Below are 25,056 nucleotides of genomic sequence, written 5' to 3'. Positions count from 1 at the left end.
TTGAAACCCCACCTCTTTAAGGAATACCTGGAATAGGGAACCCCACCCCCCAACAACAACAAAAAATAAAAAAAATAAAAAAATACATATTGTAAAGTGGTTATCCCACTGGCTATAAGGTGAATGCACCAATTTGTAAGTCGCTCTGGATAAGAGCGTCTGCTAAATGACGTAAATGTAAATGTATTAGTTAACAGCCTTGTTGCAATCAGAATGGATGATTTGGAGTGGATTATTTAACAAAGGCATCCTTCTTTTCACTTTGTCATAAAGGTCAGTAATGTGGAGTGAATGCAATGTTGTTGATCCCTTTGTATTGTCAAGTATTTTGGTGGCAGCATCATGTTATGGGTATTCTTGTCACCGGCAGGGACTGGGGAGTTTGTCAGGATCAAAATAAATATGTAAGGGGCAAAGCCCAGAAAAAAAACTTTGAAGCGGGTTTTCCTCTATCTTCTGAAAACCTAAACCTGAGATATATATTTATTGTTCCGCGAGACAATAACACACATAAGATTTACTTGGAAAGCAATTCTGGTGTTTCTTTGGCATTAAAATGTTTTATTCCAAGGAAACACCAGAATTGCTTGACAAGTGCTTGACAAGTGTCCCTGAATGGTCCAGTCTCTGTCCTGACTTAAATCTGCTTAAAAATCTGGTTTGAATATTGCTGTCCATCATTGATTCCCAACCAAATTTACTGAGCTTGAACAATTTCGACAAAAACAATGGCTATATGTTGCGCTAAGAGTTGTTAAGGTTGGTAGAATCTTATTCAAATTGATCCACAGCTGTAATGGCTGCCACAACTGATTCCACCAAGTATTAACTCTGGCGTGTGATGACATACGAAATCAATAACCCTAATTTTCTATTTCTTAGTAAATAAACAGTACCAGTCAAAAGTTTGGACACACCTACTCATTCCAGGGGATTTCTTTGTTTTTACTATTTTCTACATTGTAGAATAATAGTGAAGAAATCAAAACTATGAAATAACACATATGGAATCATGTAGTAACCAGAAAAGTGTGTCACGACCCGGTGCAAGAAACAGTCACTAATAATTGTCAGAACCCAGAGGATGAGGCAGACACAGCAGTACTAGAGATGGTGGTTTAATTAAAGAACAAAATCTTCAGGCAAAGGAACAAAATCCACAATGTCCAAAAATAAAGCCAAGAGGCACAAAGAGGAAAACCTCCAAAAAACAAAAGAAACTCCACAAAGTGGTAAAAAACAGCAGGGAAAAACAAACCTCAAAAGACTACTCAAACAAAACACAAGAACTAAACCAGAAAACCTCTGGAAAATCCCACCAGAGAAATATCTATATAAAACAAGGCTTGGGCTGGGGCTGGGTGCTAACTACAAACACTGAGCAAGGAACTGAGGAACACACAGGGTTTAAATACTAACAAGGGAATGACCAACAGGTGCAAACAATAATTAGAGCAAGAAAAACAAAAGGTACAAAAAAGGTGCAATGGGGACATCTAGTGACCAAAACCCGAACAGTCATGGCCAAAACCTGACAGAATCCCCCTCCTAGGAACGGCTCCTGACGTTCCTACCAGCCTTCTCAGGGTGGAGGGCCCTGAACTGACGAATGAGGTCAGGGTCCAGTATGTCCTTGGCAGGAACCCAGGAGCGCTCCTCGGGACCGTAGCCTTCCCAGTCCACCAGATACTGCCAGGACCGCTGCACCCGGCGGGAATCCAGTATCCGGTGGACGGTATAAGCCGACTGGCCACCGATGACACGGGGCGGAGGGGGGAGGTCTGCCTGCCGGGATAAGGGGGAGAAAAACAACAGGTTTTAATAAAGAAATGTGAAATGTTGGATTGATCTTAAGGGATCTGGGTAAGTGCAGGCGAAAAGTAACGGGATTGACTCTCCTGGCAATCTTAAAGGGACCGATGAACCTCTGGGACAGCTTGCGAGACTCCACCCGTAGTGGTAGGTTCTTAGTTGAGAGCCATACTCTCTGGCCGGGGTACAGGGTAGGACCGGGACGGCGACCTCTGTTGGCTTGTCGTTGGTACTGCTGAGAGGAACGCAGAAGATTAAGACGTGCCTTCTTCCACGTAAGCCGACAGCGTCTGATGAACCTAGAGGCTGAAGGCACTCTGACTTCTGCCTCCTGGTCCGGGAACAATAGAGGTGCATAGCCAAACTGACACTCATGCGGGGACATACCAGTGGAGGAGGAGCACAAGGTGTTGTGCGCGTACTCGGCCCAAACAATGAAGGATGACCAAGTGGACGGGTTGTTGGAAACCATGCATCTGAGGGTGGTTTCCAGCTCCTGATTCATCCTCTCAGTTTGGCCATTGGACTCCGAATGGTACCCTGAAGATAAACTGGCCGTGGCCCCTATGAGTTGGCAGAAGGCCTTCCAAAACCTTGAGGCGAACTGGGGACCTCTGTCGGAAACCATATCTTGCGGAATCCCAAAGACTCGGAACACATGGTTAATCACCAACTCAGCTGTTTCCTTGGCAGAAGGTAATTTGGTCAAAGGAACAAACCTGGCCGCCTTAGAAAACCTGTCGATGATGACTAGGATCGTAGTATTACCATGGGACGGAGGAAGGCCAGTAATAAAGTCCAACGAGATATGGGACCAGGGTCTGTGGGGAATAGATAGAGGGTGAAGGAGTCCTTGAGGGCGGAGGTGAGAAGATTTGCCCTGGCAGCACACGGAACAGGCCTTGATGAAAGTGGCAACGTCTTCTTTTATGGTGGGCCACCAGAACTTACGCTGGATGAACTCCAAGGTGCGGCCTACGCCCGGGTGACAGGTGAGGCGAGAGGAGTGCCCCCACCGAAGGACTTGGGACCTTGCTGCCTTGGGAACAAACAACCGATTAGCAGGACCTCCTCCAGGGCCCGGTTCGATGGCTTGAGCTTGTTTCACGGTATCCTCCACTTGCCACGAGATCGGAGCCACGATCTTAGCGGCCGGAAGGACAGTCATGTCAGTATCTTCTCGAATGGCAGGAGAGTAGATTCGTGACAAGGCGTCCGGTTTGAGATTCTTCGACCCGGGTCTATAGGTGAGGATAAACTGAAATCGGCTGAAGAAAAGAGACCATCGAGCTTGTCTGGCGTTCAACCGCTTCGCCTGCTGGATATACTCCAGATTCTTGTGGTCCGTAAGCACTTGAAACGGTTGAGAAGCCCCCTCGAGCCAGTGTCTCCATTCCTTCAATGCCATCTTAACCGCTAGGAGTTCACGATCCCCCACATCGTAATTCCTCTCGGCCGGGGTAAGCCGGTGAGAGAAGAAGGCGCAAGGATGAAGCTTCTTGTCTTCACCCCTCTGAGACAGGACAGCTCCAACCCCAACCTCTGATGCGTCTACCTCCACCACAAAAGGTTCATCCGCCGTTGGTAGTGTCAGGATGGGAGCAGAGAGGATGCGCTGCTTGAGTCCTTGGAAGGCCGTCTCAGCTTCTCTTCCCCACAGAAACCTTGTGTTGCCACCCTTGGTTACCGCCGAGAGAGGGGCTGCCACCGAGCTGAAGTTCTTGATGAACTTGCGGTAAAAGTTGGTGAAGCCCAGGAAACGCTGAACTTCCTTAACGGACTTGGGGGTGGGCCAATCCGCTACCGCCTCTACCTTCTTGGGGTCCATCTGGACTCGTCCGGGTTCCACTATAAATCCCAGGAATTGTACTCGAGAGGAATGGAATTCACACTTCTCCGGCTTAACGTACAAATGGCTGTCTAGGAGGCGTTTGAGCACTTGTCTGACATGCTTAGTGTGTTCTTGAAGGGAGCTCGAAAAGATGAGGATGTCATCCAAGTAAACAAACACAAAGATGTTAAGCATATCTCTAAGCACATCGTTTATGAGCGCTTGGAACACAGCCGGAGCGTTGGTCAGGCCGAAGGGCATCACCGAGTATTCGTAGTGACCAGTAGGCGTGTTGAAAGCGGTCTTCCACTCGTCCCCGGGTTTGATCCGCACAAGATGGTATGCGTTCCGCAGGTCAAGCTTAGTGAAGACAACTGCTTCCTGGAGCAGCTCAAAGGCTGTGGCCATAAGGGGTAGCGGGTAGCGGTTACGGACGGTTATGGCATTGAGTCCCCGGTAGTCGATGCAAGGTCGTAATCCACCGTCTTTCTTGGCCACAAAGAAAAACCCTGCTCCCGCCGGCGAGGTAGATGGACGCATGAGGCCTGCTGTCAGAGCGTCCTTGATGTAGGTATCCATAGCAGCTCGTTCGGGAGGAGAAAGGGAAAAGATCCGACCCCTGGGAGGGCAGGTCCCCGGCAACAGGTCGATGGTGCAATCGTAAGGTCTATGGGGTGGTAGTTTGGTGGCCCTCTGTTTGCTAAATACCAGTTTGAGGTCATGGTAACACTCGGGAACTCGGGACAAGTCGATGGATTCTAGAGACTCGGAAGGAGAACTCTGGGAACTCGGGAAGATACAAGTGGCTTGGCACGTAGGACCCCACTGCTTGATAGTGCCCACAGACCAGTCGATGTGAGGGTTATGGCTGTGAAGCCAGGGATAACCAAGGACGAGAGGAAACTCGGAACAGGAGATCAGATGAAAGTTCATCACTTCCTGGTGTTGGGAAACTGAAAGTCGTAAGGGGGTAGTGGCACGAGTGACAAGTCCAGATCCCAAAGGACTTCTATCCAACGTAGTAACCCTTATGGGGTCACTTAGAGGTTCAGAAGGAACGCCATTCTCCTTCGCCCAGATCCCATCCATGAAGTTACCTGCGGCTCCAGAGTCTACCAAGGCTTGAAGAGAAAACTTGTGGTCGTCCCAGGAAAGGGTAACTGGAATGAGCAGGCGGGAGTTGGATGGATGGGAGGAGGTTATGTTTCCCGTTACAGTCCTCCCAGGCCTGCACGGGAGAGTGCGTTTCCCTGGAGCCCGGGACACGTGGAGCGGAAATGGCCCGGTTTGCCGCAATATAGACAGCATCGCTCCCTCATCCGGCGGTCTCTCTCAGCCTGGGAGATGCGTCCAACCTGCATGGGTTCTGGTGGAGCCAGCGAGGATAAAGGTGGAGACTCGGAGCTGGAACCGATAGGAGCTAGGGTGAGCGGTCTATGGTTTTGTTCTCTCTCTCTCAGACGCTGGTCTATGCGTGAAGCCAACTTGATAAGGGACTCGAGGTTGTCCGGTGGTTCCCGAGTGGCCAGTTCATCTTGGATGGTGTCAGAAAGACCCTTCAAAAAAACACACTGTGAGCGCCTCGTCGTTCCAGCCACTTGCTGCTGCCACAGTGCGGAACTGGATGGCATAGTCCGTCACGCTGCGCCCGACCTTGGCGGAGAGTCAGGAGCTGTTTGGCTGAGTCAGGGCCGTTGGTAGGACCTTGAAACACTCGCTTGAATTCTTCAGCAAAGGTAGAGTAGCTGGCACAGCAGGGACTTTGGGCATCCCACACAGCAGTAGCCCAGGCTAGGGCCTTTTCCGACAGCAGGGTGATGATATATGCTATCTTGGACCGGTCGGTGGGAAACGACGATGGTTGCAGCTCAAAGGAGAGAGAACATTGGGTGAAAAACCCCTTACAAACACTCGGCTCCCCTGAGAACCGTTGGGGAGGCGGCAGACGAGGTTCAGCCAGGGGATTAACTGCCAGGGGCCCTTGAATCGGATGAACTGGAGCAGAAGCGGTTGCCGGGGAAAGTCGATCCGAAATCTGCTTTATGGAAGTCAGCATCTCTGACAGAAGTTGAGAATGTCTAGCCATTAAGGCCTCTTGCTGAACCCGAGCAGCCTCGTGGCGTTGGACAGTCCCCTCATGGTGGGACAGCATGGAAAAAAGATCCTGGGTACTGGCTGCCTCTGGGTTCATAATAATGGCTCAGTGTTTCTGTCACGACCCGGTGCAAGAAACAGTCACTAATAATTGTCAGAACCCAGAGGATGAGGCAGACACAGCAGTACTAGAGATGGTGGTTTAATTAAAGAACAAAATCTTCAGGCAAAGGAACAAAATCCACAATGTCCAAAAATAAAGCCAAGAGGCACAAAGAGGAAAACCTCCAAAAAACAAAAGAAACTCCACAAAGTGGTAAAAAACAGCAGGGAAAAACAAACCTCAAAAGACTACTCAAACAAAACACAAGAACTAAACCAGAGAACCTCTGGAAAATCCCACCAGAGAAATATCTATATAAAACAAGGCTTGGGCTGGGGCTGGGTGCTAACTACAAACACTGAGCAAGGAACTGAGGAACACACAGGGTTTAAATACTAACAAGGGAATGACCAACAGGTGCAAACAATAATTAGAGCAAGAAAAACAAAAGGTACAAAAAAGGTGCAATGGGGACATCTAGTGACCAAAACCCGAACAGTCATGGCCAAAACCTGACAAAGTGTTAAACAAATCAAAATATATTTTATATTTGAGATTCTTCAAAGTAGCCACCCTTTGCCTTGATGACAGCTTTGCACACTCTTGGCATTCTCTCAACCAGCTTCATGAGGTAGTCACCTGGAATGCTTTTCCAACAGTCTTGAATGAGTTCCCACATATGCTGAGCACTTGTTGGCTGCTTCTCCTTCACTCTGTGGTCCAACTCATACCAAACCATCTCAATTGGATTGAGGTCGGGTGATTGTGGAGGCCAGGTCATCTCTCCTTCTTGGTCAAATAGCCCTTACACAGCCTGGAGGTGTGTTTTGGGTCAATGTCCTGTTGAAAAACAAATGATAGTCCCACTAAGCCCAAACCAGATGGGACGGCGTATCGCTGCAGAATGCTGTGGTAGCCATGCTGGTTAAGTGTGCCTTGAATTCTAAATAAATCACTGACAGTGTCACCAGCAAAGCACCCCCACACCATCACACCTCCTCCTCCATATTAACTTTTGACTGGTACTGTATATCATGTTTTATTATTATTTCACTATGAAAATGTGGAGTAGGTTGTGTAGATCAATAGGATAAAAAATAAAAAATAACGATTTTTTAAATTTTAAGGCAGCAAATGTGAAGACTGTCCAAGGGGTGTGTAGACTTTCACTAGCGACTATCTCAATACATTAAATGGCCATCTGAATGTAACTTTGCAATAGCCAAATTAATTCTGCACTCAGTTTCTAATTAAAGCCTTGGGATGCGTCCCAAATGTCTCCCTATCCCCTATGTAGTGCACTACATATGACCATAGGGCTCTGGTCAAAGTAGTGCACCATATATAGCAGGGGTACTCAACTCTTACCCTGGGAGGAGGTCCGGAGCCTGCTGGTTTTCTGTTCTACCTGATAATTAATTGTACCCCCCTGGTGTCCCAGGTCTAAATCAATCCCTGATTAGAGGAGAACAATGAAAAAAGTGACAGGCTGGGTCCAGAGCTCTACTATAACTAGCAGTGACAGGCTGGACCCAGAGCTCTACTATAACTAGCAGTGACAGGCAGGGACCAGAGCTCTACTATAACTAGCAGTGACAGGCTGGACCCAGAGCTCTACTATAACTAGCAGTGACAGGCTGGACCCAGAGCTCTACTATAACTAGCAGTGACAGGCAGGGACCAGAGCTCTACTATAACTAGCAGTGACAGGCAGGGTCCAGAGCTCTACAGTATACTAACAACAGGCAGGATCCAGAGCTCTACAGTATACTAACAGGGTCCAGAGCTCTACAGTATACTAACAGCAGACAGGGTCCAGAGCTCTACAGTATACTAACAGCAGGCAGGGTCCAGAGCTCTACAGTATACTAACAGCAGGCAGGGTCCAGAGCTCTACAGTATACTAACAGCAGGCGGGATCCAGAGCTCTACAGTATACTAACAACAGGCAGGGTCCAGAGCTCTACAGTATACTAACAACAGACAGGGTCCAGAGCTCTACAGTATACTAACAGCAGACAGGATCCAGAGCTCTACAGTATACTAACAGCAGACAGGGACCAGAGCTCTACAGTATACTAACAGCAGACAGGGTCCAGAGCTCTACAGTATACTAACAGCAGACAGGGACCAGAGCTCTACAGTATACTAACAACAGGCGGGGTCCAGAGCTCTACAGTATACTAACAACAGGCAGGGTCCAGAGCTCTACAGTATACTAACAGCAGATAGGATCCAGAGCTCTACAGTATACTAACAGCAGACAGGATCCAGAGCTCTACAGTATACTAACAGCAGACAGGATCCAGAGCTCTACAGTATACTAACAGCAGACAGGGACCAGAGCTCTACAGTATACTAACAGCAGACAGGATCCAGAGCTCTACAGTATACTAACAGCAGACAGGGACCAGAGCTCTACAGTATACTAACAGCAGACAGGGACCAGAGCTCTACAGTATACTAACAGCAGACAGGATCCAGAGCTCTACAGTATACTAACAGCAGACAGGGACCAGAGCTCTACAGTATACTAACAGCAGACAGGATCCAGAGTTCTACAGTATACTAACAGCAGACAGGGTCCAGAGCTCTACAGTATACTAACAGCAGACAGGGTCCAGAGCTCTACAGTATACTAACAGCAGACAGGGACCAGAGCTCTACAGTATACTAACAGCAGACAGGATCCAGAGCTCTACAGTATACTAACAGCAGACAGGGACCAGAGCTCTACAGTATACTAACAGCAGACAGGGACCAGAGCTCTACAGTATACTAACAGCAGACAGGATCCAGAGCTCTACAGTATACTAACAGCAGACAGGGACCAGAGCTCTACAGTATACTAACAGCAGACAGGATCCAGAGTTCTACAGTATACTAACAGCAGACAGGGTCCAGAGCTCTACAGTATACTAACAGCAGACAGGGTCCAGAGCTCTACAGTATACTAACAGCAGACAGGGACCAGAGCTCTACAGTATACTAACAGCAGACAGGATCCAGAGCTCTACAGTATACTAACAGCAGACAGGGACCAGAGCTCTACAGTATACTAACAGGGTCCAGAGCTCTACAGTATACTAACAGGGTCCAGAGCTCTACAGTATACTAACAGCAGACAGGATCCAGAGCTCTACAGTATACTAACAGCAGACAGGGACCAGAGCTCTACAGTATACTAACAGCAGACAGGGACCAGAGCTCTACAGTATACTAACAGCAGACAGGGACCAGAGCTCTACAGTATACTAACAGGGTCCAGAGCTCTACTATACTGTAACTAGCAGTGGCAGGCAGGACAAATTGTCTGTTGATACGTTGTTACTATGATTCACTGCTGTGCTGGAGGGGATAGATGCTCTCTTGTGAAGGTGTTTTCAATTCGGCAGTGTTTCTCAATGCTGGTCCTGTGGATCCACAGGGGTGCACATGTTTGTTTCTGCCCTAGTACTACACACCTGATTCAAATAATCAACTGATCATCAATTCTTTGGGTATCAGGTTTGAATCAGGTTTGTTAATGTTGGGCTGGAACAAATATGTGCAGCCTGATGAGGTTGCAGCAAGGAAATAGAAACCCCCTCTCTAGTCTAGGGAAATGGATGTGTCAGCTGATCTGAGGAGGGGGAAGTGGATGTGTCAGCTGATCTGAGGAGAGGGAAATGGATGTGTCAGCTGATCTGAGGAGGGGGAAGTGGATGTGTCAGCTGATCTGAGGAGAGGGAAATGGATGTGTCAGCTGATCTGAGGAGGGGGAAGTGGATGTGTCAGCTGATCTGAGGAGAGGGAAATGGATGTGTCAGCTGATCTGAGGAGGGGGAAGTGGATGTGTCAGCTGATCTGAGGAGAGGGAAATTGATGTGTCAGCTGATCTGAGGAGGGGGAAGTGGATGTGTCAGCTGATCTGAGGAGGGGGAAGTGGATGTGTCAGCTGATCTGAGGAGGGGGAAATGGATGTGTCAGCTGATCTGAGGAGAGGAGGAGAGAAGAAAAGAAGGAGAGAACACTTTTGATGGAATTTCACTTTGAACTCAGTGGTTCTTCACCCACTGTTATGAAAGTACCAGAGGGGTAAAGGAGGAGAATATCACTAGTTTTGCCGTCTGTCTGTAATCGGATTTCCTCGCTGCTGTGTTTCTGAAATAGCCTGCTGTGTTTCTAACAATTAGACAGAAATCTAAGACATTCTAATGGGACTTTACATACCGTACAAAAACTACACCAGACTAACAAATTGCTGAAGTAAGATTCTGGGGAGTTCTGAGTGTCTACAGGGGATTCTTAATTGGATTATGAATCATGTCTGCAGCTTTTATTGACAAATGAAGTGGAATCATCAGTGAAATCCAACCTGAAGGCTTTATATTTAAACTCCAGCTGGTCATGTAACCTATTGTACTTCTCACTATCAAATTGTTCAAAATGATGGATGTTGGTTTGGACTTTAATTAGGCTCTGATCTTGTTAAATGTGTCTAGTACACATTCTCTCCTTCTCTCTTTGGAGGGCTGCCTAAAACCTGCAGCAGCTCTGCTACAGTACTGATACAGCCTGGCTTGCGTCCCAAATAGCACCCTATTCCTTATGTAGTGCACTACCCTATGGGCCCTGGTCAATAGTAGTGTACTATAAAGGGATAGAGTGCCATTTGGGACAAGACCCTGGGGCTGCAATAAGTTACAAGCAGCTGACCTTAAAACAGTTGTAATTACATTGGTCCTGCTCTCTCTCCTCTAATAAAGATTGACTATCTTCACAATTAGTTTTAGATTCAGACTAACTGCACTCTTAGAAAAAGGGTTCCAAAAGTGTTCTTCGGCTGTCCCCATAGGCAAACCATTTTTGGTTCCAGGTAGAACTCTTTTGGGTTCCATATAGAACTCTCTGTATAAAGGGTTCTACATGGAACTCAAAAGGTTTCTACCTGGAACCAAAAAGGGTATTTCAAAGGGTTCTCCTATTGGGACAGCCGAATAAACTTTTAGGTTCTAGATCCTTTTTTGGTTCTTAATCTTCAACACAGCGTTTTTGTTATGGGCCATTTTAATTTGACATTCAGTGATTATTTTGTGTTTGATAAAGAAATGCATAGATTGATGTATTAACATGGGGATATGTTAACATTAAACAGACCCCTGTCCCTCACAGCCTATATGACTCCTGAATGACCCTGCGTTGCCATGACATTCAGGTCAATGACCAATGATTGATTGTTTCAGACCAACATCAGTCACAGTAAAACACATCAGCCCTGTGGACCATGATCCTGATTCTGTCTCTCTCAGTCTCTGGGGAGGCTGTCATGCTCTGACAAGGTCTGATTTGTAGGTGAAGTGTTCAGAGACTGTTTTCAGCATCAAACAAGCACGAAGAGCACATTAGATCCATTAACAAACCAGCTGTACAGTAATTCACATTTAGCTCTGTTGCATCTCATTTACGATGATCTTCTCTCTGTATTAGTTCAGATTCATTCTGTCTAATAGTGACACAGCCTGCTGTCTAATGATGAGTCAGAGACACAGCCTGCTGTCTAATGATGAGTCAGAGACACAGCCTGCTGTCTAATGATGAGTCAGAGACACAGCCTACTGTCTAATGATGAGTCAGAGACACAGCCTGCTGTCTAATGATGAGTCAGAGACACAGCCTGCTGTCTAATGATGAGTCAGAGACACAGCCTGCTGTCTAATGATGAGTCAGAGACACAGCCTGCTGTCTAATGATGAGTCAGAGACACAGCCTGCTGTCTAATGATGAGTCAGAGACACAGCCTGCTGTCTAATGATGAGTCAGAGACACAGCTTGCTGTCTAATGATGAGTCAGAGACACAGCTTGCTGTCTAATGATGAGTCAGAGACACAGCCTGCTGTCTAATGATGAGTCAGAGACACAGCCTCCCTCCCTCCCTGCTGGCTGCTCTATGGCTGACCTCTTACAAAGCACCCAATTCTATTAAAATCAGTCAGGTGTAAAAAGAGGGTTGTTTGGTTCGCACACCTTATCTTGCTCCAGGAGCATGGGGAGAAATAACTCAACACACGACGATTAAACGCCAACTCTATGACGTGTTTGTGTGCTTAATGGATCTCATTGGAGCATACAAGTACCTCTGACCTCTGACATCATCAACAAGTCCTTCACCAAGGCAGAACCATGACCTTCCTCTCTTCTCTCTCTGCAGCTGCTGCCCTGGGGAACCTTGTGTCGGACCTGGCTGGACTCGGGTAAGAAAAAGCTGATCAAACCAATCGTCTGTTAGGGCTGATACAGTCCCTGGTGGGGTCCTATTGCAGTCGCACTGTGTACAGTCCCTGGTGGGGTCCTATTGCAGTCTCACTGTGTACAGTCCCTGGTGGGGTCCTATTGCAGTCTCACTGTGTACAGTCCCTGGTGGCGTCCTGTTGCAGTCTCACTGTGTACAGTCCCTGGTGGGGTCCTATTGCAGTCGCACTGTGTACAGTCCCTGGTGGCGTCCTATTGCAGTCTCACTGTGTACAGTCCCTGGTGGCGTCCTGTTGCAGTCTCACTGTGTACAGTCCCTGGTGGCGTCCTGTTGCAGTCTCACTGTGTACAGTCCCTGGTGGCGTCCTGTTGCAGTCTCACTGTGTACAGTCCCTGGTGGGGTCCTATTGCAGTCGCACTGTGTACAGTCCCTGGTGGCGTCCTATTGCAGTCTCACTGTGTACAGTCCCTGGTGGCGTCCTGTTGCAGTCTCACTGTGTACAGTCACTGGTGGGGTCCTATTGCAGTCTCACTGTGTACAGTCCCTGGTGGCGTCCTGTTGCAGTCTCACTGTGTACAGTCCCTGGTGGCGTACTGTTGCAGTCTCACTGTGTACAGTCCCTGGTGGCGTCCTATTGCAGTCTCACTGTGTACAGTCCCTGGTGGCGTCCTGTTGCAGTCTCACTGTGTACAGTCCCTGGTGGCGTCCTATTGCAGTCTCACTGTGCAGTATGTATCTCAGAAGATTGCTACAGTACTAATGTGGTTTCTGAGAACTCTCCAGACTTCTCCAAGCATTGTGAGAACTGATTATTTGCGGTGCGCAACTGAAAAAAAGACTACGTGGAATGCACCCAATGAGCTTACAGGCAAACAGCAAACCTCAGGCTGAAACTGGAGAGAGGCTACTGATGTCCTCTAACCTGACGTCTCTCCTGTGTCTGTACTTTGACAGCACATCAGCATAATGGAGAAGAGCTGTTCTATAATCTCAGTAAATACTGTCAAAAGACCAGTCAGTTTCCATACCAGGACCGTTAGACTCTGAAGTGTCAGTCTTGACCAGTTTCCATACCAGGATCATTAGACTCTGAAGTGTCAGTCTTGACCAGTTTCCATACCAGGACCGTTAGACTGAAGTGTCAGTCTTGACCAGTTTCCATACCAGGACCATTAGACTCTGAAGTGTCAGTCTTGGCCAGTTTCCATACCAGGACCATTAGACTGAAGTGTCAGTCTTGACCAGTTTCCATACCAGGACCATTAGACTCTGAAGTGTCAGTCTTGACCAGTTTCCATACCAGGACCATTAGACTGAAGTGTCAGTCTTGACCAGTTTCCATACCAGGACCATTAGACTGAAGTGTCAGTCTTGACCAGTTTCCATACCAGGACCGTTAGACTCTGAAGTGTCAGTCTTGACCAGTTTCCATACCAGGACCATTAGACTCTGAAGTGTCAGTCTTGACCAGTTTCCATACCAGGACCGTTAGACTCTGAAGTGTCAGTCTTGACCAGTTTCCATACCACGACCATCAGACTGAAGTGTCAGTCTTTGGGCAAAAAAGGCCCTGGGTAGCGCTTTTTAGTGTGAGCTGCACCTGGGGAGGATATCTCAATGCTCTGGAGGCAGTTGCTGCAGAGTGCTTGGCTTGAGCTAATGTCCTCTCATAGTATCTGTGTTACACCATCTGGTTTAAACTGTCATTTATTGTCACTGTCTCAGTGCAAGAGCCTCCAACATCATCACAGACTACTGTTAAAACCACTGTAACAGAAACTGTTAGACTGAGTGCTTGAGCTAATGTCCTGTCATTGTCCCTGTTTTACAAGGACAGCGATAGAGTTAGCAATAGCACAAACAGATCTGGGACCAGGCTAGAACAGATCTGGGACCAGGCTAGAGCAGATCTGGGACCAGGCTAGAGCAGATCTGGGACCAGGCTAGAGCAGATCTGGGACCAGGCTAGAGCAGATCTGGGACCAGGCTAGAACAGATCTGGGACCAGGCTAGAGCAGATCTGGGACCAGGCTAGAACAGATCTGGGACCAGGCTAGAACAGATCTGGGACCAGGCTAGAGCAGATCTGGGACCAGGCTAGAGCAGATCTGGGACCAGGCTAGAGCAGATCTGGGACCAGCCTAGAGCTAAGCTACTGTAACTAAATGTTTCCAATTGGCCTTGTTGTCAGCATTATGTGGATTATAGAATAACTGTTTTTTTGGTATTCTCTGCAGTCCTTTTTCTATGACTGTGCCAGAGAGGATGTTTGATTTCCCAGATGTCATATAATCTGCTGCTGTCTCTTTCTGAAGTCTGTAATTTGATGTATGAATCATTTTAACAGCAGTCAGCTGCTGTGGCTGTGGCCGTGGCTCCAGTATCTCCTCTGTTAGCTTGGCTTGAGCTGTGTCTCCAGCATCTCCTCTGTTAGCTTGGCTTGAGCTGTGGCTCCAGTATCTCTCCTGTTAGCTTGGTTTGAGCTGTGGCTCCAGCATCTCATCTGTTAGCTTGGTTTGAGCTGTTGCTCCAGCCTCTCTACTGTTAGCTTGGTTTGAGCTGTGGCTCCAGCATCTCCTCTGTTAGCTTGGTTTGAGCTGTGGCTCCAGCCTATCTACTGTTAGCTTGGTTTGAGCTGTGGCTCCAGCATCTCCTTTGTTAGCTTGGTTTGCACACTATGAACATCTCATCATTCAGTTAAACATTTAAAGTTACCCTCAGGTACATTTCAGTACATTTCATCATTTTGGTGGCAGACCTAGGTTTACTGTATGTTTCTACTGTTTTGGATGTTGACACATTTGAAGAAGTTGACCAGTAGAACATGAAGAGGTCACTCTGACTTACAGCTTGGCCTCACTGTCCCCAGTGTTTAGCCAGGGAACACATACTCAGCTCTGTCCCCAGTGTTTAGCCAGGTAACACCTACTCAGCTCTGTCCCCAGTGTTTAGCCAGGTAACACCTACTCAGCTCTGTCCCCAGTGTTTAGCCAGGTAACACCTACTCAGCTCTGTCCCCAGTGTTTAGCCAGGTAACACCTACTCAGCTCTGTCCTCAGTGTTTAGCCAGGTAACACCTACTCAGCTCTATCCCCAGTGTTTAGCCAGGTAACACCTACTCAGCTCTGTCCCCAGTGGTTAGCCAGGTAACACCTACTCAGCTCTGTCCCCAGTGTTTAGCCAGGTAACACCTACTCAGCTCTGTCCCCAGTGGTTAGCCAGGTAACACCTACTCAGCTCTGTCCCCAGTGTTTAGCCAGGTAACACCTACTCAGCTCTGTCCCCAGTGGTTAGCCAGGTAACACCTACTCAGCTCTGTCCCCAGTGTTTAGCCAGGTAACACCTACTCAGCACTGTCCCCAGTGTTTAGCCAGGTAACACCTACTCAGCTCTGTCCCCAGTGTTTAGCCAGGTAACACCTACTCAGCTCTGTCCCCAGTGGTTAGCCAGGTAACACCTACTCAGCTCTGTCCCCAGTGTTTAGCCAGGTAACACCTACTCAGCTCTTTCCTCAGTGTTTAGCCAGGTAACACCTACTCAGCTCTGTCCCCAGTGTTTAGCCAGGTAACACCTACTCCTCACTGTCCCCAGTGTTTAGCCAGGTAACATTTACTCAGCGCTGTCCCCGGTGTTTAGCCAGGTAACACCTACTCAGCTCTGTCTCCAGTGTTTAGCCAGGTAACACCTACTCCTCACTGTCCCCAGTGTTTAGCCAGGTAACATCTACTCAGCTCTGTCCCCAGTGTTTAGCCAGGTAACACCTACTCAGCTCTGTCCAGAGAGTTTAGCCAGGTAACATCTACTCCTCACTGTCCCCAGTGTTTAGCCAGGTAACACCTACTCATCACTGTTCCCAGTGTTTGGCCAGGTAACACCTACTCAGCTCTGTCCCCAGTGTTTAGCCAGGTAACACCTACTCAGCTCTGTCCCCAGTGTTTAGCCAGGTAACACCTACTCAGCTCTGTCCCCAGTGTTTAGCCAGGTAACACCTACTCAGCTCTGTCCCCAGTGTTTAGCCAGGTAACACCTACTCAGCTTTGTCCCCAGTGTTTAGCCAGGTAACACCTACTCAGCTCTGTCCCCAGTGTTTAGCCAGGTAACACCTACTCAGCTTTGTCCCCAGTGTTTAGCCAGGTAACACCTACTCAGCTCTGTCCCCAGTGTTTAGCCAGGTAACACCTACTCAGCACTGTCCCCAGTGTTTAGCCAGGTAACACCTACTCAGCTCTGCCCCCAGTGTTTAGCCAGGTAACACCTACTCAGCTCTGTCCCCAGTGTTTAGCCAGGTAACACCTACTCAGCTCTGTCCCCAGTGTTTAGCCAGGTAACACCTACTCAGCTCTGCCCCCAGTGTTTAGCCAGGTAACACCTACTCAGCTCTGCCCCCAGTGTTTAGCCAGGTAACACCTACTCAGCTCTGTCCCCAGTGTTTAGCCAGGTAACACCTACTCAGCTCTGCCCCCAGTGTTTAGCCAGGTAACACCTACTCAGCTCTACCCCCAGTGTTTAGCCAGGTAACACCTACTCAGCTCTTCCCTCTACTGGCAATGAGGTTAACACACTAGAGCGTCATTCCCCGTTATAGCAGCATCTCTCCCAACATACTGTATGTTGGTTTACATTGTGTCCATAATGGTCTATGTAATCAAGTAATCTTACACCTAACAAATAGTCATTTCTGTCAGATTATCACTGTATGTCTATCATGTACGTAATGTAGATGTCGATCTATGTAATAGTCGTCTAACTGACATCTGGCGAATTATGCCATTCTGTCAGATTATGCTAATTTATTGTCTTACCTGACAAAGGGTGGTCTTTACAAATCCTTTCTTTCTCCACTAGAATCAGTTCATACAGTAATGAGGAGCATATATCTCCCACTGTGTCTAACTGTCTAATGATCAAACCATCTCATTAAGCCTGTGTACTAGGCCTACTCACTGTATCACAACCATTATGCTATCATCATCATCTGCTGTCAGGGAAGCTGTTTGCTCAGCAGAGCACAGTGGTGCTTGTTAGTTTATCCCGGTGTATCTGCAGTGACCTGTGGGGTATTGGTTTCTATTGGTTCTGCTGGAGTGAAGACATTCCCCTGACTGAATTTAAACAGATAATTTGGTCCCTCTCCCTGACTGTGCATCCAGCCTGTGGATGATTGAGTTGCTGTAGTCCAGGGGTAGGCAACTAGATTCAGCCGCTGGACGATTTTTGTAACATAGTTATAATAATTTGTACGCTGCAAATTGACCACAACTCAAAAAAGAGATTGTATTTGAAATAACAATAATTTCTTACCTTGATTACATTGAGACACGATGACGTCTCTTTTTAAATTTGTTTTACTAAAACTTTGTGGGGCCCAAATAAATCACTCACGGGCTGGTTTTTGCCTGCAGGCCTCCTATTGCCGACTCCTGCTCTAGGCTGTAGACCTATCAGTGATGATCCCTCATAGGGACACTTCTCTATTGGTTCTCTATGATTGGTTGGGACCAGACTGAATTGGCCAATGTGGGAGTACATTCCCATGGCTTCATCCCAAGTGGTACAGACAGACGGCTGGGTCTGAAATGTTGCCTCTATGAGCCATTCTGGGTCAGACAAGACTTACTTACTTACTTTTGACCACTTTATAGGGAGTAGTGTAATTTCAGGATGCTTCTCATGTTCCTGAGCCATCTGTGCCACTGCTCTGTCTGGCACTCAGTTGGCATCATAATAGAGTTAACTGCTCTGTCTGGGACTCAAGTGGCATCATAATGGAGTTAACTTCTCTGTCTGGCACTCAGTTGGCATCATAATTGTGGTTCTCTGTAGCTCAGCTGGTAGAGCACGGCGCTTGTAACGCCAAGGTAGTGGGTTCGATCCCCGGGACCACCCATACACAAAAAAAGAAAAATGTATGCACGCATGACTGTAAGTCGCTTTGGATAAAAGCGTCTGCTAAATGGCATATTATTATTTATTATTATAATGGGGTTAACTGCTATGTCTGGCACTCAAGTGGCATCATAATGGAGTTAATGTCTCTGTCTGGCACTCAGTTGGCATCATAATGGAGTTAACTGCTCTGTCTGGCACTCAGTTGGCATCATAATGGAGTTAACTGCTCTGTCTGGCACTCAAGTGGCATCATAATGGAGTTAACTTCTCTGTCTGGCACTCAAGTGGCATCATAATGGAGTTAACTGCTCTGTCTGGCACTCAGTTGGCATCATAATGGAGTTAACTTCTCTGTCTGGCACTCAAGTGGCATCATAATGGAGTTAACTGCTCTGTCTGGCACTCAGTTGGCATCATAATGGAGTTAACTTCTCTGTCTGGCACTCAAGTGGCATCATAATGGAGTTAACTGCTCTGTCTGGCACTCAGTTGGCATCATAATGGAGTTAACTGCTCTGTCTGTCACTCAGTTGGCATCATAATGGAGTTAACTGCTCTGTCTGGAACTCAAGTGGCATCAAAATGGAGTTAACTTCTCTGTCTGGCACTCAAGTGGCATCATAATGGAGTTAACTTCTCTGTCTGGCACTCAGTTGGCATCATAATGGAGTTAACTGCTCTGTCTGGCACTCAGTTGGCATCATAATGGAGTTAACTGCTCTGTCTGGCACTCAGTTGGCATCATAATGGAGTTAACTACTCTGTCTGGCACTCAAGTGGCATCATAATGGAGTTAACTGCTCTGTCTGGCACTCAGTTGGCATCATAATGGAGTTAACGTCTCTGTCTGGCACTCAGTTGGCATCATAATGGAGTTAACGTCTCTGTCTGGCACTCAGTTGGCATCATAATGGAGTTAACGTCTCTGTCTGGCACTCAGTTGGCATCATAATGGAGTTAACGTCTCTGTCTGGCACTCAGTTGGCATCATAATGGAGTTAACTGCTCTGTCTGGCACTCAAGTGGCATCATAATGGAGTTAACATCTCTGTCTGGCACTCAGTTGGCATCATAATGGAGTTAACTGCTCTGTCTTGCACTCAAGTGGCATCATAATGGAGTTAACTGTTCTGTTTGGCACTCAGTTGGCATCATAATGGAGTTAACTGCTCTGTCTGGCACTCAAGTGGCATCATAATGGAGTTAACTTCTCTGTCTGGCACTCAAGTGGCATCATAATGGAGTTAACTTCTCTGTCTGGCACTCAGTTGGCATCATAATGGAGTTAACTGCTCTGTCTGGCACTCAGTTGGCATCATAATTGAGTTAACTGCTCTGTCTGGCACTCAAGTGGCATCAAAATGGAGTTAACTTCGCTGTCTGGCACTCAGTTGGTATCATAATGGAGTTAACTTCACTGTCTGGCACTCAGTTGGCATCATAATGGAGTTAACTTCTCTGTCTGGCACTCAAGTGGCATCATAATGGAGTTAAGTTCTCTGTCTGGCACTCAGTTGGCATCATAATGGAGTTAACTGCTCTGCCTGGCACTCAGTTGGCATCATAATGGAGTTAACTGCTCTGTCTGGCACTCAAGTGGCATCATAATGGAGTTAACTGCTCTGTCTGGCACTCAGTTGGCATCATAATGGAGTTAACTGTTCTGTCTGGCACTCAGTTGGCATCATAATGGAGTTAACTTCTCTGTCTGGCACTCAGTTGGCATCATAATGGAGTTAACTTCTCTGTCTGGCACTCAGTTGGCATCATAATGGAGTTAACTTATCTGTCTGGCACTCAGTTGGCATCATTATGTAGTTAACTGCTCTGTCTGGCACTCAGTTGGCATCATAATGGAGTTAACTGCTCTGTCTGGCACTCAAGTGGCATCATAATGGAGTTAACTTATCTGTCTGGCACTCAGTTGGCATCATAATGGAGTTAACTTCTCTGTCTGGCACTCAGTTGGCATCATAATGGAGTTAACTGCTCTGTCTGGCACTCACGTGACATCATAATGGAGTTAACTGCTCTGTCTGGCACTCAGTTGGCATCATAATGGAGTTAACTTCTCTGTCTGGCACTCAGTTGGCATCATAATGGAGTTAACTGCTTTGTCTGGCACTCAAGTGGCATCATAATGGAGTTAACTGCTCTGTCTGGCACTCAGTTGGCATCATAATGGAGTTAACTGCTCTGTCTGGCACTCAGTTGGCATCATAATGGAGTTAACTGCTCTGTCTGGCACTCAGTTGGCATCATAATGGAGTTAACTACTCTGTCTGGCACTCAAGTGGCATCATAATGGAGTTAACTGCTCTGTCTGGCACTCAGTTGGCATCATAATGGAGTTAACGTCTCTGTCTGGCACTCAGTTGGCATCATAATGGAGTTAACGTCTCTGTCTGGCACTCAGTTGGCATCATAATGGAGTTAACGTCTCTGTCTGGCACTCAGTTGGCATCATAATGGAGTTAACGTCTCTGTCTGGCACTCAGTTGGCATCATAATGGAGTTAACTGCTCTGTCTGGCACTCAAGTGGCATCATAATGGAGTTAACATCTCTGTCTGGCACTCAGTTGGCATCATAATGGAGTTAACTGCTCTGTCTTGCACTCAAGTGGCATCATAATGGAGTTAACTGTTCTGTTTGGCACTCAGTTGGCATCATAATGGAGTTAACTGCTCTGTCTGGCACTCAAGTGGCATCATAATGGAGTTAACTTCTCTGTCTGGCACTCAAGTGGCATCATAATGGAGTTAACTTCTCTGTCTGGCACTCAGTTGGCATCATAATGGAGTTAACTGCTCTGTCTGGCACTCAGTTGGCATCATAATTGAGTTAACTGCTCTGTCTGGCACTCAAGTGGCATCAAAATGGAGTTAACTTCGCTGTCTGGCACTCAGTTGGTATCATAATGGAGTTAACTTCACTGTCTGGCACTCAGTTGGCATCATAATGGAGTTAACTTCTCTGTCTGGCACTCAAGTGGCATCATAATGGAGTTAAGTTCTCTGTCTGGCACTCAGTTGGCATCATAATGGAGTTAACTGCTCTGCCTGGCACTCAGTTGGCATCATAATGGAGTTAACTGCTCTGTCTGGCACTCAAGTGGCATCATAATGGAGTTAACTGCTCTGTCTGGCACTCAGTTGGCATCATAATGGAGTTAACTGTTCTGTCTGGCACTCAGTTGGCATCATAATGGAGTTAACTTCTCTGTCTGGCACTCAGTTGGCATCATAATGGAGTTAACTTCTCTGTCTGGCACTCAGTTGGCATCATAATGGAGTTAACTTATCTGTCTGGCACTCAGTTGGCATCATTATGTAGTTAACTGCTCTGTCTGGCACTCAGTTGGCATCATAATGGAGTTAACTGCTCTGTCTGGCACTCAAGTGGCATCATAATGGAGTTAACTTATCTGTCTGGCACTCAGTTGGCATCATAATGGAGTTAACTTCTCTGTCTGGCACTCAGTTGGCATCATAATGGAGTTAACTGCTCTGTCTGGCACTCACGTGACATCATAATGGAGTTAACTGCTCTGTCTGGCACTCAGTTGGCATCATAATGGAGTTAACTTCTCTGTCTGGCACTCAGTTGGCATCATAATGGAGTTAACTGCTTTGTCTGGCACTCAAGTGGCATCATAATGGAGTTAACTGCTCTGTCTGGCACTCAGTTGGCATCATAATGGAGTTAACTGCTCTGTCTGGCACTCAGTTGGCATCATAATGGAGTTAACTGCTTTGTCTGGCACTCAAGTGGCATCATAATGGAGTTAACTTCTCTGTCTGGCACTCAGTTGGCATCATAATGGATTTAACTGCTCTGTCTGGCACTCAAGTGGCATCATAATGGAGTTAACTTCTCTGTCTGGCACTCAGTTGGCATCATAATGGAGTTAACTGCTCTGTCTGGCACTCAGTTGGCATCATAATGGAGTTAACTGCTCTGTCTGGCACTCAAGTGGCATCATAATGGAGTTAACTTCTCTGTCTGGCACTCAGTTGGCATCATAATGGAGTTAACTGCTCTGTCTGGCACTCAGTTGGCATCATAATGGAGTTAACTGCTCTGTCTGGCACTCAGTTGGCATCATAATGGAGTTAACTACTCTGTCTGGCACTCAAGTGGCATCATAATGGAGTTAACTGCTCTGTCTGGCACTCAGTTGGCATCATAATGGAGTTAACGTCTCTGTCTGGCACTCAGTTGGCATCATAATGGAGTTAACGTCTCTGTCTGGCACTCAGTTGGCATCATAATGGAGTTAACGTCTCTGTCTGGCACTCAGTTGGCATCATAATGGAGTTAACGTCTCTGTCTGGCACTCAGTTGGCATCATAATGGAGTTAACTGCTCTGTCTGGCACTCAAGTGGCATCATAATGGAGTTAACATCTCTGTCTGGCACTCAGTTGGCATCATAATGGAGTTAACTGCTCTGTCTTGCACTCAAGTGGCATCATAATGGAGTTAACTGTTCTGTTTGGCACTCAGTTGGCATCATAATGGAGTTAACTGCTCTGTCTGGCACTCAAGTGGCATCATAATGGAGTTAACTTCTCTGTCTGGCACTCAAGTGGAATCATAATGGAGTTAACTTCTCTGTCTGGCACTCAGTTGGCATCATAATGGAGTTAACTGCTCTGTCTGGCACTCAGTTGGCATCATAATGGAGTTAACTACTCTGTCTGGCACTCAAGTGGCATCAAAATGGAGTTAACTTCGCTGTCTGGCACTCAGTTGGTATCATAATGGAGTTAACTTCACTGTCTGGCACTCAGTTGGCATCATAATGGAGTTAACTTCTCTGTCTGGCACTCAAGTGGCATCATAATGGAGTTAACTTCTCTGTCTGGCACTCAGTTGGCATCATAATGGAGTTAACTGCTCTGCCTGGCACTCAGTTGGCATCATAATGGAGTTAACTGCTCTGTCTGGCACTCAAGTGGCATCATAATGGAGTTAACTGCTCTGTCTGGCACTCAGTTGGCATCATAATGGAGTTAACTGTTCTGTCTGGCACTCAGTTGGCATCATAATGGAGTTAACTTCTCTGTCTGGCACTCAGTTGGCATCATAATGGAGTTAACTTCTCTGTCTGGCACTCAGTTGGCATCATAATGGAGTTAACTTATCTGTCTGGCACTCAGTTGGCATCATTATGTAGTTAACTGCTCTGTCTGGCACTCAGTTGGCATCATAATGGAGTTAACTACTCTGTCTGGCACTCAAGTGGCATCATAATGGAGTTAACTTATCTGTCTGGCACTCAGTTGGCATCATAATGGAGTTAACTTCTCTGTCTGGCACTCAGTTGGCATCATAATGGAGTTAACTGCTCTGTCTGGCACTCACGTGACATCATAATGGAGTTAACTGCTCTGTCTGGCACTCAGTTGGCATCATAATGGAGTTAACTTCTCTGTCTGGCACTCAGTTGGCATCATAATGGAGTTAACTGCTTTGTCTGGCACTCAAGTGGCATCATAATGGAGTTAACTTCTCTGTCTGGCACTCAGTTGGCATCATAATGGATTTAACTGCTCTGTCTGGCACTCAAGTGGCATCATAATGGAGTTAACTTCTCTGTCTGGCACTCAGTTGGCATCATAATGGAGTTAACTGCTCTGTCTGGCACTCAGTTGGCATCATAATGGAGTTAACTGCTCTGTCTGGCACTCAAGTGGCATCATAATGGAGTTAACTGCTATGTCTGGCACTCAGTTGGCATCATAATGGAGTTAACTGCTCTGTCTGGCACTCAAGTGGCATCATAATGGAGTTCACTTCTCTGTCTGGCACTCAGTTGGCATCATAATGGAGATGGCATTTCAAATGTAGTGCACTATTACATTTACATTTACATTTTAGTCATTTAGCAGACGCTCTTATCCAGAGCGACTTACAGTTAGTGAATACATATTTTTTTATACTGGCCCCCCGTGGGAATGGAACCCACAACCCATTCCCTCCCCTACCCTGGACGACGCTGGGCCAATTGTGCGCCGCCCATGAGTCTCCCGGTCGCGGCCGGCTGCTATATAGGGAATAGGATGGCATTTCAAATGCAGCCCATGGCTACGTCTAAAATTGTACCCTGTATTCCCTATATAGTGCACTACTTTTGACCAGGGCCCATAGTGCTCTGGTCAAAAGTAGTGCACTACATAGGGAATAGGGTGTTACGGGCTCCCGAGTGGTTCAGCGGTCTAAGGCACTGCATCTCAGTGCTTGAGGCGTCACTACAGACCCCCTGGTTCGATTCCAGGCTGTATCACAACCGGCCGTGATTGGGAGTCCCATAGGGCGGCACACAATTGGCCTAGCGTCGTCCGGGTTTGGCCGGTGTAGGCCGTCATTGTAAATAAGAATATGTTCTTAACTGACTTGCCTAGTTGAAAAAAATTAAATGACAGATGCAGTCCATGTTCCAGGGACGTCTGTACTCAACCTAAAGGCTGGCGGCCAGTGGGCATTGCATCTGAGGTGGCTTTAATCCATCAGATTAAGCACTGGCCCTGACAGGCTATGAAATATAGCTCCCCTAGGAGCAGAACGCTACGATAAGCACAACACTTTATTTATGGGCTATTTTAGTGCCTGGGTTTGATCAAGGCGAACAAAAAATACATTCAATTGGAAGAAATTATGGTGCACAATATGAGAATTTGTTTTCCATTGAATCATAGTTTCATCATCAGGCAACACATGCCCCTCACCGAGCGTCCTCACTAAATACATTTGACATTTTACATTTTGAGTCATTTAGCAGACGCTCTTATCCAGGGCGGCTTACAGTCAGTGCGTTCATCTTAAGACAGCGAGGTGAGAAAACCACATATCACAGTAATAGTAAGTACATTTTTCCTCGATAAAGAAGTTAGTCTGCAAAGTCAGTGTTAGTAGGAAAAGAGAATTACAATTTTTATATTTTTGTTAGTTTTTTTTATGGAGGGGTGAAGACCAAGATGTCTTATTTAAGATAGTCTTTGAAGAGGTAGGGTTTGAGATGTTTTCGGAAAGATGGGCAGGGACTCTGCTGTCCTAGCTTCAGGGGGAAGCTCATTCCACCATTGGGGTG

The 25,056-nt window shown here is 46.9% G+C and overlaps 1 protein-coding gene across 1 annotated transcript in view; it reads left to right on the top strand.

The window, feature by feature from the left end:
• LOC121586061 (transmembrane protein 65) overlaps positions 1-25,056 on the top strand; it is a 63,051-nt gene that overhangs the window by 34,136 nt on the left and 3,859 nt on the right. Inside the window, exon 6 of the mRNA XM_041902507.1 lies at positions 12,032-12,074. Coding sequence (XP_041758441.1) covers positions 12,032-12,074 — 43 coding nt within the window. The remainder of the gene's footprint in view (positions 1-12,031; positions 12,075-25,056) is intronic.

Source organism: Coregonus clupeaformis, chromosome 17 (assembly GCF_020615455.1).
Source record: "Coregonus clupeaformis isolate EN_2021a chromosome 17, ASM2061545v1, whole genome shotgun sequence".
Taxonomy (NCBI): Eukaryota; Metazoa; Chordata; class Actinopteri; order Salmoniformes; family Salmonidae; genus Coregonus; species Coregonus clupeaformis.
This window is presented reverse-complemented; position numbering and strand designations above follow the sequence as displayed.